General features: G+C 43.9%; 1 protein-coding gene across 7 annotated transcripts in view; it reads left to right on the plus strand.

Moving 5' to 3' along the window:
• Positions 1 to 2,762: 2,762 nt before the first annotated feature.
• The window catches only part of DEPDC5 (DEP domain containing 5, GATOR1 subcomplex subunit), a 73,064-nt gene continuing 61,075 nt past the window's right edge, over positions 2,763 to 14,751 (plus strand). For all 7 annotated transcript variants that reach the window (XM_055549761.1, XM_055549765.1, XM_055549760.1 and 4 more), the window contains exons 1-8: positions 2,763 to 2,945; positions 3,607 to 3,724; positions 8,089 to 8,176; positions 8,967 to 9,013; positions 10,621 to 10,706; positions 11,920 to 12,003; positions 13,004 to 13,053; positions 14,488 to 14,557. In XM_055549761.1, coding sequence (XP_055405736.1) covers positions 3,667 to 3,724; positions 8,089 to 8,176; positions 8,967 to 9,013; positions 10,621 to 10,706; positions 11,920 to 12,003; positions 13,004 to 13,053; positions 14,488 to 14,557 — 483 coding nt within the window. In that variant the 5' untranslated portion in view covers positions 2,763 to 2,945; positions 3,607 to 3,666. The remainder of the gene's footprint in view (positions 2,946 to 3,606; positions 3,725 to 8,088; positions 8,177 to 8,966; positions 9,014 to 10,620; positions 10,707 to 11,919; positions 12,004 to 13,003; positions 13,054 to 14,487; positions 14,558 to 14,751) is intronic.

Raw genomic sequence — 14,751 nt, forward strand, 5'->3', positions numbered from 1 at the left:
ACAGGCACTGCACCATTATTATTCTCATCTTTATTTTTAAAATGTAATATTTTGTTCAATATGGATTTTTTTGTACTAACACTTCCTTTAAAAACAATCACATTATCATTTATCTCGCTGAGTTTTTTGGCACCCCCTTAGCATTTTGTGCCCTAAATAAGGCAAGTGGTTAATAGGATCACCGATTCAATGGACATGAATTTGAGCAAACTCTGGGAGATAGGGAAGGACAGGGAAGGCTGGTGTGCTGCAATCCATGGGGTCAAAAAGAGTCAAACCGGAATTATGACTGAACAACAACTCATTAGCCTCACCCACCTCACCCTAGTCCTAGTCTTGCTCCTAGCTCTGTAGTAAGCACAAAGGGACCTCAAAGAAGTATCATCATTCAACCCCCTAAAAGTCAATGAGAGCCAATTTCCTGATAAATTCCATGCTTTTGGAATCACTGCAGATGGTGATTGCAGCAATGAAATTAAAAGACGCTTTCTCCTTGGAAGGAAAGTTATGACCAACCTAGATAGCATATTAATAAACAGAGACATTACTTTGCCAACATAGGTCCGTCTAGTCAAGGCTATGGTTTTTCCAGTGGTCATGTATGGATGTCAGAGTTGGACTATGAAGAAAGCTGAGCGCTGAAGAATTGGTGCTTTTGAACTGTGGTGTTGGAGAAGACTCTTGAGAGTCCCTTGGACTGCAAGGACATCCAACCAGTCCATCCTAAAGGAGATCAGTCCTGGGTGTTCATTGGAAGGACTGATGCTGAAGCTGAAACTCCAATACTTTGGCCACCTCATGCGAAGAGTTGACTCATTGGAAAAGACCCTGATGCTGGGAGAGATTGGGGCAGGAGGAGAAGGGGACGACAGAGGATGAGATGGTTGATGGCATCACCAACTCAATGGACATGAGTTTGGGTAAACTCCGGGAGTTGGTGATGGATAGGGAGGCCTGGCGTGCTGCGATTCATGGGGTCGAAAAGAGTCAGACACGACTGAGCGACTGAACTGAACTGACGTGGCATTTTAAGTTCTTTTAATTTCAAAGACCTAATGTAACATGTCCTTCACCTCATCTGGCCCTCAAACATCTTGTGAAGGAAGAATAACACATACTTTTAATTCCCATCTGTCAAGGGAGAAATTTGAGCAGAGAGAATTATCTTGTGCAAAGGTACACAGCTAAAAGCAGGCAATCCCACAGGCGCTTGTAGAACCAAGGCTATTGACTCCCCAGTATTTCAGCTACCTGCTCCAGCCTTCCCTAGCTTTGCCCAGCTTTAGACTGGGCAAAGTCTCAAACCTTGACAAGGTTTTTTGTTGTTGTTGTCGTCGTTTTTTTGTTTTTATGAATTTTTGCCAAATTAAAAAGTGAAATATTTGTATTTCTAAGATATGACACCAATTATGGACATGGCTCAGGAGAAAGAATCAAATTCCCCTGAGGGCCAGGGACATAGAGTTCCCTTAATTCTGTTCGGGAGGAAAGGACTTCTCACTAGCTACTAAAAAACAAAGAAACAAAAACAGTCTGAGAGATCTGGGGGGGGGTGCCACCTGAAATGGCAACATAAACAAGTCTAACATTTAACATTTGATCCTTGAAAAGTTTTGCAACTGTTGCAGTGTGCTTGATTACATGCTTTTCTTTACTATTAAAAATTACAATTATTTAAAAATTATTTAACTTCTGAACCCTTCACCTACCCCCACCCCCAGTTCCTTTGTGATAGGCGGTGCCTTTTTCCTTTCAACATTCAGAAAATTTCCAAAAATTATAGGTCAATTGCCTTCCCTTGTAGCTCAGTCAAAATCTGTAAAGAATCTGCCTGCAATGCCGGAGACCCGGATTCGATCCCTGGGTTGGGAAGATCCCCTGGAATAGGGAATGGCAACCCACAGCGACTAACTTTCACTTTCATAGGTCAAGTAGATGGAGCTGGAAACTTGCCTGGAGCCCTTAGCCAGCTTCAGGCACTGCCCACACAGCGCTATTTCCCTTGAGAAGAGAAAGGTGTCCCAACACGATAGGGGCTTAGGCCCTTGGGTGGGACATGAGGATGCTGGTTAACCGCTCAGCTTTGGAGCCAAGTTGGACTGCATTGGGTCAGGATCCGTACTCGCTTCCTCCCGAGGATTTTTCTGTCCTCGGCCTGTTCCAGTTGTCTATGAAATGAAATAGTATCTGCCTCCATAAAGGGATGTGACGATTACATAAGAATGTCTGTGATAAACCATGGTAGCTATTACCAATAAACACAGGCAGTGAACACCACTTGGGGCTTGGAAGAATTTGAAAAGCTCCCCCAAAGTGGATACTTCCCAGCAGGGACCATCGCACTAAGTCGCACATGCTCAGCCCTTTACATTTTACAAAAGTTCCCCCAGAAACTCTATTTTGTGCCTCTCTGTTGCCCTAGGAGGCCCCGCGAAGGTCCGTAACATCCTTTATAGATCCCGGGACGCTCGTCCGAGTTTGTCCTGTTGGGGAAATCACTAGGTCGGAAGTCAATTCTTGGGCTCGAGTCTATTTCGGAACTTCTAGGAGGAAAAGGATTTCCTGCCCCGGTCGACGGCTCTTAAGAAGCGGGAAACGCCGTCCTCACCCCGGCCAATAGGCCGCACGTGAGGCCCCGCCCCCGACGCGAACCCCGGATGGGGAAGTAGCGCGGACACCGAGACGAGGCGGAGGCCCGGCCAGAGCGGCCCGGCGCGGGTGGGCGGGAAGGGGGCGGTGCCCCGGGGCGGAGCCACCGGAGCGGCGCGGGTTCTCAGGTGAGCGTTCTGTGGCCGGGGCGGGCCGGCCGGCGCCTGGAGATCCGGCACGGGATCCTCGCGGACTCTGCGGGCGTAGGAGGGACGTCCGGAGGAGGCGCGGGGACCCGGCCAGGGTCCGGCCGTCGGAACCCCGGCCTCAAGCAGGAAGGGGCTCCGGAGCTGCGGGTGAGTGGACCTGTCCGCCGGGCCGGAGTTGGGGATCAGGAGGAGAGGGCCAGGGCCCCGGTTCGAATCCTGGCCCCACCCCCAACCTGCTGTGTGACCTTAGACAAGTCTCTGTCCGTCTCTGAGCCTCAGTGACATCAGTTCTGACATGAGGGGAGCTGGTACGGGTAGGAACCGCGGAGAGTTTGTGCAGATGGAGGTTTGGGGAGCAATCTTTCCTCTCTCCTCGCCCAAGACATCGGTGGCCGAACGGGAACAGTAGGAATTCTCTGTCTCAGAGACCTCGGGCATGTCCCTTGCGCTGGCCCTCACTTTCCTCATCTACAAAATGAGTGTACCAAACCTCTTTTAAGGTCTCTGTAATGTTTGAGTGTTGTTGATTTATACAGAGGCAAGGTAATGGTTCACTCCAAATTTTTCCTTCAGGGTGTGATAGCATATCTCGGAGGCTGGAGTAGACCCTGACTTGAATTCCTCTTCGTTCCCAGATTGGTTGGTTCTGTTTTCCATCCCTCTTGGTATTTGGAGGAGTGATTTCATCCAAGGATTGGTGCCACCTCTCAGCTGAGCAAGAGCAGTATTTTCACTGCCCTAAAATCAAAGAGCGGTTGCAAAGAAAACTCGGACATTCCAGCCTTTTTTGTTTGTATTTCACTGGCAGGGAGGCAAGATGACTTCTCTCCCCCAAACTTGGAACAGCTGAAGGAAACAACAGTGCAAGATGAGAACAACAAAGGTCTACAAACTCGTCATCCACAAGAAGGGCTTCGGGGGCAGTGGTCAGTATTGATTGGTCTTTGGGGTTGTGTAAGTTGGCTGAGGTTCTGATATATCCTGTGCCTTGAAGTTTACACTCTGACTCAGGAGACAATGGAGGCTCAGCCGGTAGCTTAACTGAGTGAGGCAGCAGGTGTGATACTGAAGTATTGAAAGGGTAGCAGGACCAGAGAGCACAAGCCCCTTCTAGAAGCATTTGCATTCTGCATTTTCAGGGATGTTGTATTTCCAGCTTACTACTCTTCATTTGTTTGTTTTTGTTTTATTCTTAATTGATGTGTGGTTGATTTACAGTGTTGTATTTAAGATGTATAGCAAAGGAATTCATATATATATATATATTTTCATGTATTTTTCTCCATTGCAGGTTATTACATGGTGTTGAATATAGTTCTGTGTGCTAGGTCCTTGTTGATTTGTTTGTGTTTTTTATTACATATTTACTGTGTATGTTCTATAAAATTTCAGTCTGCACTGGTTCGGCAGATAAGAGAAACTTATGTTCAATGAAAGAGAGGTAGTAGGTGTGCATAAGACAGGTATGATCAAAGCAAGAACCTTTGCCTGGCTCTGAAGCACCATGAGTTGGGGCAGGACACAGCATGTTGCCCTCCATTAAACCTGAATCTGGGTATCAGCTCTGCCTCTTAATTTCCCTGTGACCTTGGGCAAGCCTCTGCTACTGCTGCTACTGCTAAGTTGCTTCAGTCGTGTCCGACTCTGTGCGACCCCATAGACGGCAGCCCACCAGGCTCCCCCGTCCCTGGGATTCTCCAGGCAAGAACACTGGAGCGGGTTGCCATTTCTTCTCCAATGCATGAAAGTGAAAAGTGAAAGTGAAGTCGCTCAGTCGTGTCCGACTCTTAGCGACCCCATGGACTGCAGCCTACCAGGCTCCTCCGTCCATGGGATTTTCCAGGCAAGAGTACTGGAGTGGGGTGCCATTGCCTTCTCCGTGGGCAAGCCTCTAGTTTACCTTAATTAGAAATTCCAGCTCTTTAGGGTAATTTCTCCATTTTTCTTAGCATGTTGAGATTATGAATCTGCAGAATAAGGAAGTACCTATTTATATGACTTTTTTTTTCCCTAGAGGAATAAATTTCCTTTCTGTCCTAATAACCTTATTTACTTCAGGAGTTGGAATTAACAACACAGTGTTTTAAAAATTGCATTTTACTAAATATTTGCTCAAAATCCCTGGTGGCTCAGATGGTAAAGCATCTGCCTGCAATGTGGGAGACCTGGGTTTAATCCCTGGGTTGGGAAGATCCCCTGGAGAAGAAAATGGCAACCCACTCCACTACTCTTGCCTGGAAAATTCCATGGATGGAGGAGCCTGGTAGGCTGTAGTCCATGAGGTTGCAAAGAGTCGGACATGACTGAGCGACTTCACTTTCACTTTTATATCTGCTCCTGTGTTATAGATGTATAAGCCTCCCAAAGGTAAGGGCTGCCTAAAAGGTAGAATAATAGTTTCTATATCATAAGATCTTAAGGAATCAAATTAAGTGATGTATGTACAGTATTCAGCAGGCTACTTTGAGCTGCTAAATAAATGTAGCCATTGTAAGTACCAGGAAAAGGATATACCAGGCATTGCTATATTTAAAACATAATTTCTGCTAAAACCACACTCTGTTGTTAACATTGTACTTTGTATGCAGTGGAAGCTGCCTAAACCTTTGTGGAGCAGAATTGAACAAACAAATAACTTTTGACACAGGAAAGGAAAAAAGGATACAGTGTACACAGTGTATCTATTAATACAATGTATGCAAGTGTTCTTTTTCAGGTGTGCAAGACAGTGGTAGATCCCTGCTGTACCCAGTCTGCTGCAGGACTATAAAGAAAAAAATACATCCTACAATATTACTCAGCCATAAAAAAGAATGAAATGTCATTTGCAGCAACATGGATAGACCTAGAGAATATTATGCTTAGTGATTAAGTCAGACAGAGAAAGACAAATACTAAAAAAATAATACAAAACAAATGAATGTATATGCAGAACAAACTCTCAGACATATAAAACAAAACTTGTGGTAACCAAAGGGGAGAGGAAAAAAGGGAGGGACAAATGAGGGGTATGGGGTTAATGGATACAGACTGCTACTGCTGCTGCTGCTGCTAAGTTGCTTCAGTCGTGTCCGACTCTGTGCGACCCCATAGACAGCAGCCCACCAGGCTCCTCCGTCCATGGGATTTTCCAGGCAAGAGTACTGGAGTGGGGTGCCATTGTCTTCTCCAGGATACAGACTACTATGTATCAAATAGATAAACAACAAGGATATATTATGTAGCAGAGGGAATACACCTTTTATCTTATAATAGCTCATAATGGTATATATTCTGCAAAAATACTGAATCATATGCTGAACACCTGAAGCTAATGCAGTATTGTATGTCAACTGTATGTCAATAAATAAATAAAATAAAAATCAAATTGAAAAAAATACATCCAACAAATATTTATTAGGTACATACCTATACCAGTGGAGAAGGAACTGGCAACCCACTCCAATATTCTTGCCTGGAGAGTCCCATGGACAGAGGAGCCTGGTGGGCTGTAGTTCATGGGGTTGCAATAGTCGGATACGACTTAGCGACTAAACCACCTATCTATATACCAAGCATAAAGATTTTGAATATGACAAGGTTCCTTTTCCCTAAGGAGCTTTCAGCTTGTTGAGACATACATGCAAAAAGAAATGATAAGATTAAACAGGAAGGAATACTTGTTAGACTGTGAAAGTTAGAGGAAGACTTCATAGAGGATTTGCTTTACACCTGTCAGTGGAAACTGTATCCCCCCGCCAAAAAAAAGCAACTGTGGATTAACTCAGTACTTTGCTTTCCTAGGCTGAATTCTTGTTGGTTCTGATTATATCTGAAATCTGGACATATTTATTTGTCATAATTTTAGCATAATAGAAGGATATGTTGGGAATTCCCTTATGGTCCAGAGGTTAGGACTCTGTGCTCTCACTACTGAAGGCCTGGGTTTGATCCCTGGTTGGGGAATTAATATCCCACAAGCCATGTGACATGGCCAAAAAAAGAAAAGAAAAAAAAAAAGACCATCTTTCCCTAAAAGCTAAAACAGAGACAAAGAAAAAACAACAACAAAAAATACCGTATCTTTATGATCCTGAGTTTGTTATATTTGAAAGAGTTCCCTCCCCCGTCCCCGAGCCCTAGCGTGGGGCAGGGATAGGTAAACATATAAAATCACATCCTCTCTATAGTTAAGTCTCCTGTACCCAGCTGCAGACTGAAAAAGAAGACTCTCATACATTATAGATATGCTGTATACACTGTATCCTTGCATCCTGTCCTCTGTCAAGTTATTTCTGTTGTCTATTCAATTCTGCTATATGTGAATTTTTTCCCTGATCAAGCATTGCCCTCCAAGTCCAGGGTGTTTTATTTGGTTTGAGGGGTGTGGGAGACTGTGGATTTTGGAACCCTGGACTAGTAACCAGTCCTCGTGCACTGTCGTTACTAGCTCTCTACCTTTGGCAAGTTGCTTTATCTCTTGTTTCCTTGCTTCTATTAGATCTAGAGATTTATTGTGAGGGTCACATTCAGACAGTATTTTGAAAAATTCTTTGAATATTAAATAGAAGGGATTGTGCTGTATGTGGGCCCCTGGCTGTCTTGATCCTGGTGTATGCCAGATGCACGCCATTTGAGGAAGGAAAGAATTGCCCTAGAGGCCTAATTCCCAGAGAGGAAGAGCTGCCTTCTCCCTGGGAGCAGTGGGGCTGGCAGGTAAAGCTCTGGAGACAAAGGTCCCCGAACACCATCCCACTCAGCTGCTCACCAACTCTGGCTTCCTGTACAAATCCTTCAGTCAAGCTAAATTTCATTTATTTATTTTTAAAAAGAATTTTCGTTATTTTTGGCTTTGCTGGGTCTTCGTTGCTGCGCAGGCTTTTCTCTGGTTGCAGCAGGTGGGGACTGCTCTCTAGTTGTGGAGCATGGGCTTCTCGTTGCAGTGGCCTCTCCTGTTGCAGAGCACAGGCTCTGGGGTATGCAGGCTTCAGTAGTTGTGGCGTGTGGGCTCCGTACTGTGGTTCCCAGGCTCTAGGCTCAACAGTTGTGGTGCATGGGCTTAGTGGCTCCCAGTGGGATCTTCCCGGACCTGGGATCGAACCCATGTCTTCTGCATTGGCAGGTGGATTATTTACCATGGAGCCACTAGGGAAGCCTTGAATCTCAATTTTAAATGGAACTTCCTCTGTGAGATGAGGTTGTCGTACTGAATGATGGGGTTGTAAGGATCCAGCGTGAGAACCACAACTGAGTTGTGGATCCACAACAGAGTGAGTTGCTTGCTGCCTAAGATCCCTGAATTGTCTTTCAGATGATGAGCTGGTCGTGAACCCCAAAGTATTTCCACACATCAAGCTTGGAGACATCGTGGAGATTGCCCACCCCAACGATGAGTACAGGTGAGCATCCGAGCAGGAGCAGGGGGCTAGCTGGGCAGCCCACTGTTTCCAGGTGACGTGTCATCTAAGGGGATGGAGGGCGAGATGGCTCTTTGCCTTGGGATAAAAATGTTCCTGTCCTCCGGGATTTGCTAGACCAATCAATCTTTTTAAAAGGGGTCCATTCTTTCTGTTTACAAAGCTGAGAGGAGAACTCTGAACAATTCTGTAGCATTTATTCATTTCCTTGAATACAGTAAGTCTCTGACATACAGATGAGTTCTGTTCTGAGGCTGCGTTTGTCCGTAAGTCCAATTTGTCCCTAAGTCCAGCGAAGTTAGCCTGAGTACCCAACTGACACAATCGGCTGTATAGTACTGTGCTGTAATAGGTTCAGAACATTGGGCTGGCCAGTATTCGGGTTCTTCCATATGGAAAAGCCCAAATGAACTTTTTGGCCAGCCTAATACTTTTTCACGCAAATAATACATACATCAAAAACACAAAAAATAAAACATGTCTAATCTCACAGCACAGTACCTTGGAAACTACAGTCGTCCAGTACAGTGGGTGGCTCAAAGGGGCTGGCACGCACGTTCACGTTTTTGAAAGTTCACAGGTTGAAGGTTTGGATGTAGGGGACTTACTGTACTAGTGTAGAGTTTGTTTCTAAAGGAACTCTCTCCTGTTCTTGTGCTGCCAGTTAGAATATGTCCAGAGTGATCTGTTTGTGTTTTCTGGGTGGTAAAGAAAGCTGATTAGTTAATGCTGACAACATCTCTTCTCTTTGTTGCTTTTTTTTTTCCCCCAGCCCTCTGCTTTTGCAAGTCAAGTCACTTAAGGAGGATTTGCAGAAAGGTAAGAATTCCATTTCTCTTCTCTAAGATTTTTTACACTTTATTGTTTCAGAAACTTTAAGAAACCCCCCTTCACAATGAGGGCACAGTACGTCTCTCCTTGTCAAATTGTGTTTCTGCTAATAAAAATATTGTCAGATACCAAAACTGCCAAGGAATCTCATTTGTCAGCACCTTGAGGGCACTAGAAATTTTTAACTATGTTTAGGGACTTCCCTGGTGGTCCAGTGGCTAAGACTCTGTGCTCCCAATGCGGGGGGCCTGGGTTCGATCCCTGGTCAGGGAACTAAGAGTTCCCATAACTAAGACCCTCCACAGCCAAATAAGTAAATATTAACAAGAAAACAAAAACTATATTTAGAATCAAAAGGAAAGTAGATGAAGCCCTACACTTAAACTCCAAAAAAATTGTTGGCAAAGCATGTTTTCCTCAATATTATATTTTTTCACAAAATATTTGTTACGTGTCTGCACTGGGTTGGAGCAGGGGAGGAACATATACCGCTGATTACCCGGCACTTGGGCAAGGCACTGTACTGCAGCTGTTTGTCATCTATCTTTCTTGATCTTCCCGCCAGCTCTTGAGTGAGGGAGGAACCTTTGTCTCCGTGGGATGCGCAAGTTTACCTGGTGTTAGCAAGTGAAGGAGCCAGAGCAGTGATCTTGTCAATACTTACTCATTCTGGATCCAAATCCTTTCTTCTAATGACTATACCATGCTGATCTAGGAACTAAAATCTTAACTGATAGCAAGTAAAATAATTCCTTAAAAGGCACTGAAAAGAAAAAAAAAAATTTTTTTTTTAATCTTCTCTAAAGGATTTTGATGTCAACCACTTTTTTATGTTTTAACTTGATGGGAAAACGTGTTTTCAAACCTAGATCCTGAGTGTCCCTTTTACTCTCACCTCTTCTTCTGCTGCCTGTTAAGGTTTTTGCTTAGCAGACTTCAGGGCTCATTGGAAAGTTTGTTTCTTCCTTGACTACCATCACTACTCTTATTCCAAAAGAGAAAGGATCTCTTTCCTCTTCTAAATTTTCACAACCCTTTGAACTTTCTTATGTTGTTTCTTAAATTCTTTTTTCTCTCTCTAAATATACATATACATATACATGTATATATATATTTCAGTCTGTCTCTCTCTCATTTTTTAATTGCTTGGGTTCAGGTCTTACTTTACCTGAAAAGCAGTTTTAAGTTCCTGAAGACAGAAAACATGTCTTGCCCTTGGTAAGGGATCAGTTGTGTTGTTTGTTGAATGTTTGGGTATTTATAGATTGTGTGTGTGTGTGTGTACGTGTGTGTGCGTGCACACACACGCACACACATGCCCTCAGTTGTATCTCATTCTTTGTGACCCCATGGACTGTAGCCTGCCAGTCTCCTCTGCCCATGAATTTTCTAGGGAAGAATACTGGAGCATGTTGCCATTTCCTTTTCCAGGGGATCATCCCGACCCAGGGATCGAACCCACATCTCCTGATTCTCCTGAATTGGCAGGCAGATTCTTGACCACTGAGACACCTGAGAAGCCACTTATAGATTAGAATGTATTTACCTGGTTTTTCAGAATACATTATGTGATCCAGATTTCTTCTCTGTTTCAGAAACTATCAGTGTGGACCAGACTGTGACTCAGGTGTTCCGGCTAAGACCTTATCAAGATGTGTATGTGAATGTTGTAGATCCTAAGGTATGTCTTTGTTCTGGATTTGAATATCTTATGGGGAATGATTAGAGAAGGAAATGGCAACCCACTCCAGTATTCTTGCCTGGAGAATCCCAGGGACGGGGGAGCCTGGTGGGCTGCCATCTATGGGGTCGCACAGAGTCAGACACGACTGAAGCGACTTAGCAGCAGTATGGGGAATGATTAATGCCCTGCCTCAACAGTAGGTTTCTAAGGAAATAATGAGTTACTTAGGGCTTCCCTGGTGGCTCAGACAGTAAAGAACCCGCCTGCGATGCAGTAGACCTGGGTTCAGTCTCTGGGTTTGGAAGATCCACTGGAGAAGGGACCGGCTACCCACTCCAGTATTCTTGCCTGGAGAATTCCAGAGACAGAAGAGCCTGGTGGGCTACTGTCCATGGCATCGCGAAGAGTGAAACATGATGGCACAACTAACACACCAAGTGTAGAGTTAGACTATTCAGTGTGGTCATACCGAGGTCATTTAGGCTATGGGCAGAATGTACGTTGCATTTAAAGTCCTCCTTTTTTAAAAGCTTGTCCTATAAAGGTTCTGTACATATGTGTATGTTTGTGAAGCTAAATATAAAATTCTCTATAAAATACTTAAGTTTCTTTCTGTGTTCTCATTTTACTTTGAGCAATGATGCTATAAAATTAAGAGGTAAAAAAAATCATTGTCCAAATGACATAATCAATATTATCTAGGGAAATAAAACCCATAGCTCAGTGTCACATTTGTGTACCAAAATCAAGACTAAAACACTGACTGTCTACTCTGGTATGCTTTGCATTTGACCATGGTACAGTGGCTGTCATATCTGTTGGACACTTCCCTGTCCTCAAAAGCCTTCTCAGGCAGGATAAAATTCTATTTCTCAGGGTTCCGCTAATGAATGGGCTTCCCTTGTGGCTCATTGGGTAAAGAATCTGCCCGCAATGTGGGAGACCTGGGTTTGATCCCTGGGCTGGGAAAATCCATGGAGAAGGGAAGGGTACTCACTCCAGAATTCTGGCCTGGAGAATTCCATGGACTATATAGTCCATGGAGTCACAAAGAGTCGGACATGGCTGAGCGACTTTCACTTTCACCACTGAATGGTCTTCAGTGCTTGTCTTTTTGTCAAAAAGTTTCTCTGTGGTGAGTGAACACTATCTTACACCTATAAAGCATGGCAGAGTAATGCAGAGACATACATCTGATTATCCTTTTTAGGATGTGACCCTTGACCTTGTGGAATTAACCTTTAAGGATCAATATATTGGCCGTGGGGATATGTGGCGACTAAAGAAAAGTTTGGTAAGATGTGATTTTTTTTTTTGTTTTTAAAGTCTATTACTTTTTCTATTATGTTAATAATCCATGTCACTGGGGAGATTTATGTCTAGTTGGAAGAAGAGTATAAAATCATTTCCAATTCCAGCATCACAGACAATTATTGTGGAGATGTTGTCTGTCTCTTTCCATTCTCTTTTCATGTTTTTTTTCATGCTTTCTTCTGCTTGTTTGTTGTCACAGAGTTTTACTTTGCATTTTTTGATCTGAATGGGAAAGTATAATATGATTTTACATTTAAATGGGACTTTGATTTTCAAGTTTTCGCCTGATTTCATTTGCTTCTCATATCTCCTCCTGTGGATAGGCATTTATTACCCTGAATTTATATATATGAAAACTGAGATAGAGGGGTTGAGTGAGTGCCCAAGACGAGAAAGCTAGTAAACAGTTGACACTCGGCTGGAACCGAGATCTTGTTGCTTCCAGGTTAGACTGCTTTTCACTTTCCCCTCCTCCCATTTTTCCTTGTTTGTTTATTTTTAACTGGCATTTTCCACTGAACATGATCAGTTCATCACAATTGCGAGCTGGTGCGGAAACTTCTCCTTTTGGACTCTTTGGCAATTGTGGAACAGCAAATCCTAAGTAAAATGTCCACACTGTATATTTTTAGACAGAGATGTTTTTGCTTATTTTTTATTTGGTGGGAGAAGGTTCCATTTTATAAAATGAGAAGTAGATGTTCTATATGTAAATATAGGTGCATATGTGAGCGTCTATGACAAGTACACAGGTGAAGCAGGCCACTTACTATCCACCCAGTCTTTACTATTGTCTGTACCTGCCAAGCCCTTAAGAACCTACTGTTATACCCTCCCCAGCAGGTTTCCCTGTGGGATAAATCTATTGCTCCCATGTTAATTGAGTATCGGGTGGTTAGAAGAGATTAGAAAGCCAGGAGACTTTCTTTGTGCCCTTTTATAGCCTCGATGTGTTGTTGACTCTCTCTCTCTCCACTTAGGTCAGCACATGTGCCTATATCACTCAGAAGGTGGAATTTGCTGGCATCAGGTAACTAGTGTGTCCCTCTTGATTCATCAGCTTGTAAACAGGAGCAGGATCCAGTGCAGTAACTGTTCTACATACAGCCTTTGAGTTGTGTGGGTGTCCATATAATAAAACACACAGTAGGTCCAGGGGCAGGCAGATCTGATTGCTAGGCACACTTAAAGCCCATTGGAACACCCAGTTTGGGTGTTTTTCTGCTCGATCTGCCCAACTGCAGAGGATCTTCTGGAATATTCTCTCTGACTTGAGCTCTGATTCTTTGATGGCCAGTCTCAACACACGTGTCCTGGTCGTGGAATTAACACTGTCAAGTACCACTTGTTCAGCACATGCTGTGTATCAGGCATGTGCTAAGTATTTTTACATACAGTGCTTGTTCATTGTAGACAATTTGAAAAACAGGATAAAGAAGCAAGAGGAGGGCTTCCCTGGTGGCTCAGTGGTAAAGAATCTGCCCACCAATGCAAGAGACACAGGTGTAATTCCTGGTCCAGGAAGATCCCACATGCCGCCAAGCAACGAAGCCCGTGCAACACGACCACCAAGCCTGTGCTCTAGAGCCCAGGAGCCGCGACTACTGGAGCCCGCTCGTCATAGAGCCTGTGCTCCGCAGTAAGAGGGGCCGCTGCAACTAGAAGACCGCACACCACTGTAGAGTAGCTCCTGCTCGTTGCAGCTGAGAAAAGCCCATGCAGCAACAAAGACCCAGCACAGCCAAAAAAGAAAGCAGCAGCTTAATCTCACAACAATGACTGAAAAATAAACAAAAATGAATTAAAAAAACAAAAGATGCAAGGTCAGAAGATACCATATTACTTAATAATGACATGAAAAGTTTTCAGTAAAGTGGCTTCCACTGGGACTTCCCTGGTAGTCCAGTAGTTAAGACTGTGCTCCCAATGCAGGGGGCATGAGTGTGATCCTTCGTTGGGGAACTAAGATCCAGAATGTTGCATGGCTTGCCCAAGAAAAGATGGCCTCCACTGAGTAGGGATCCTATGCCTTTATACTTCCTGTCTGCTTGTGATATTGCAATGGGTCTTGTTTTTGTTGAAACTCATTATCTCAAAGCTAGGATTAGCAGATTTGTTCATCAGTGCTTTCTAACTGTTTTTGTGACATGGGCCCTTTTGAGATTTGACAAAGTGTACAATTCTGTGCTCAGGAAAGATTGCATCATTTAGAGGGTTCGTGGGTTCCCCAAAGCCCTTCCTCAGATTCAGAGGTTGTCTGCAGACCCGCAAATCAAGAGCTCCTATTGTACAAATTCAGTGCATGCTGAAAATTCTTTCTGTTGTGTCTGTGGCACTCTGGAAATCTGTAACTGACCAGGTCATTTGGGTGAGAATGACAGAGTAGAGGGAGCTACCCTGAAGGCACCTCAAGTTCTTCTTGGTTTATGTAGGACTTGTAATAATGTGTGTGCTCTCCTTTCAGGGCACAGGCTGGTGAGCTGTGGGTCAAGAATGAGAAGGTCATGTGTGGTTATATCAGCGAAGATACCAGGGTGAGGTTGATATGACGCTTTTTTGGTTTTGTTTCCCCATGTTGTGATGTCTGTAAGTCGTGAAATCAAAAACAAAACGGAAACCAGCAAAAACCTGATCTCATGATCAAGCTCGTGACCAAGCTACCATCTGCCCAACTGAAATAATACTGTAATAAAGCAGGGACTCCTGAAATTCTAGGGTTTTACAGTTT

The sequence above is a fragment of the Bubalus kerabau genome, chromosome 16 (assembly GCF_029407905.1).
Source record: "Bubalus kerabau isolate K-KA32 ecotype Philippines breed swamp buffalo chromosome 16, PCC_UOA_SB_1v2, whole genome shotgun sequence".
NCBI classification, from domain to species: Eukaryota; Metazoa; Chordata; class Mammalia; order Artiodactyla; family Bovidae; genus Bubalus; species Bubalus kerabau.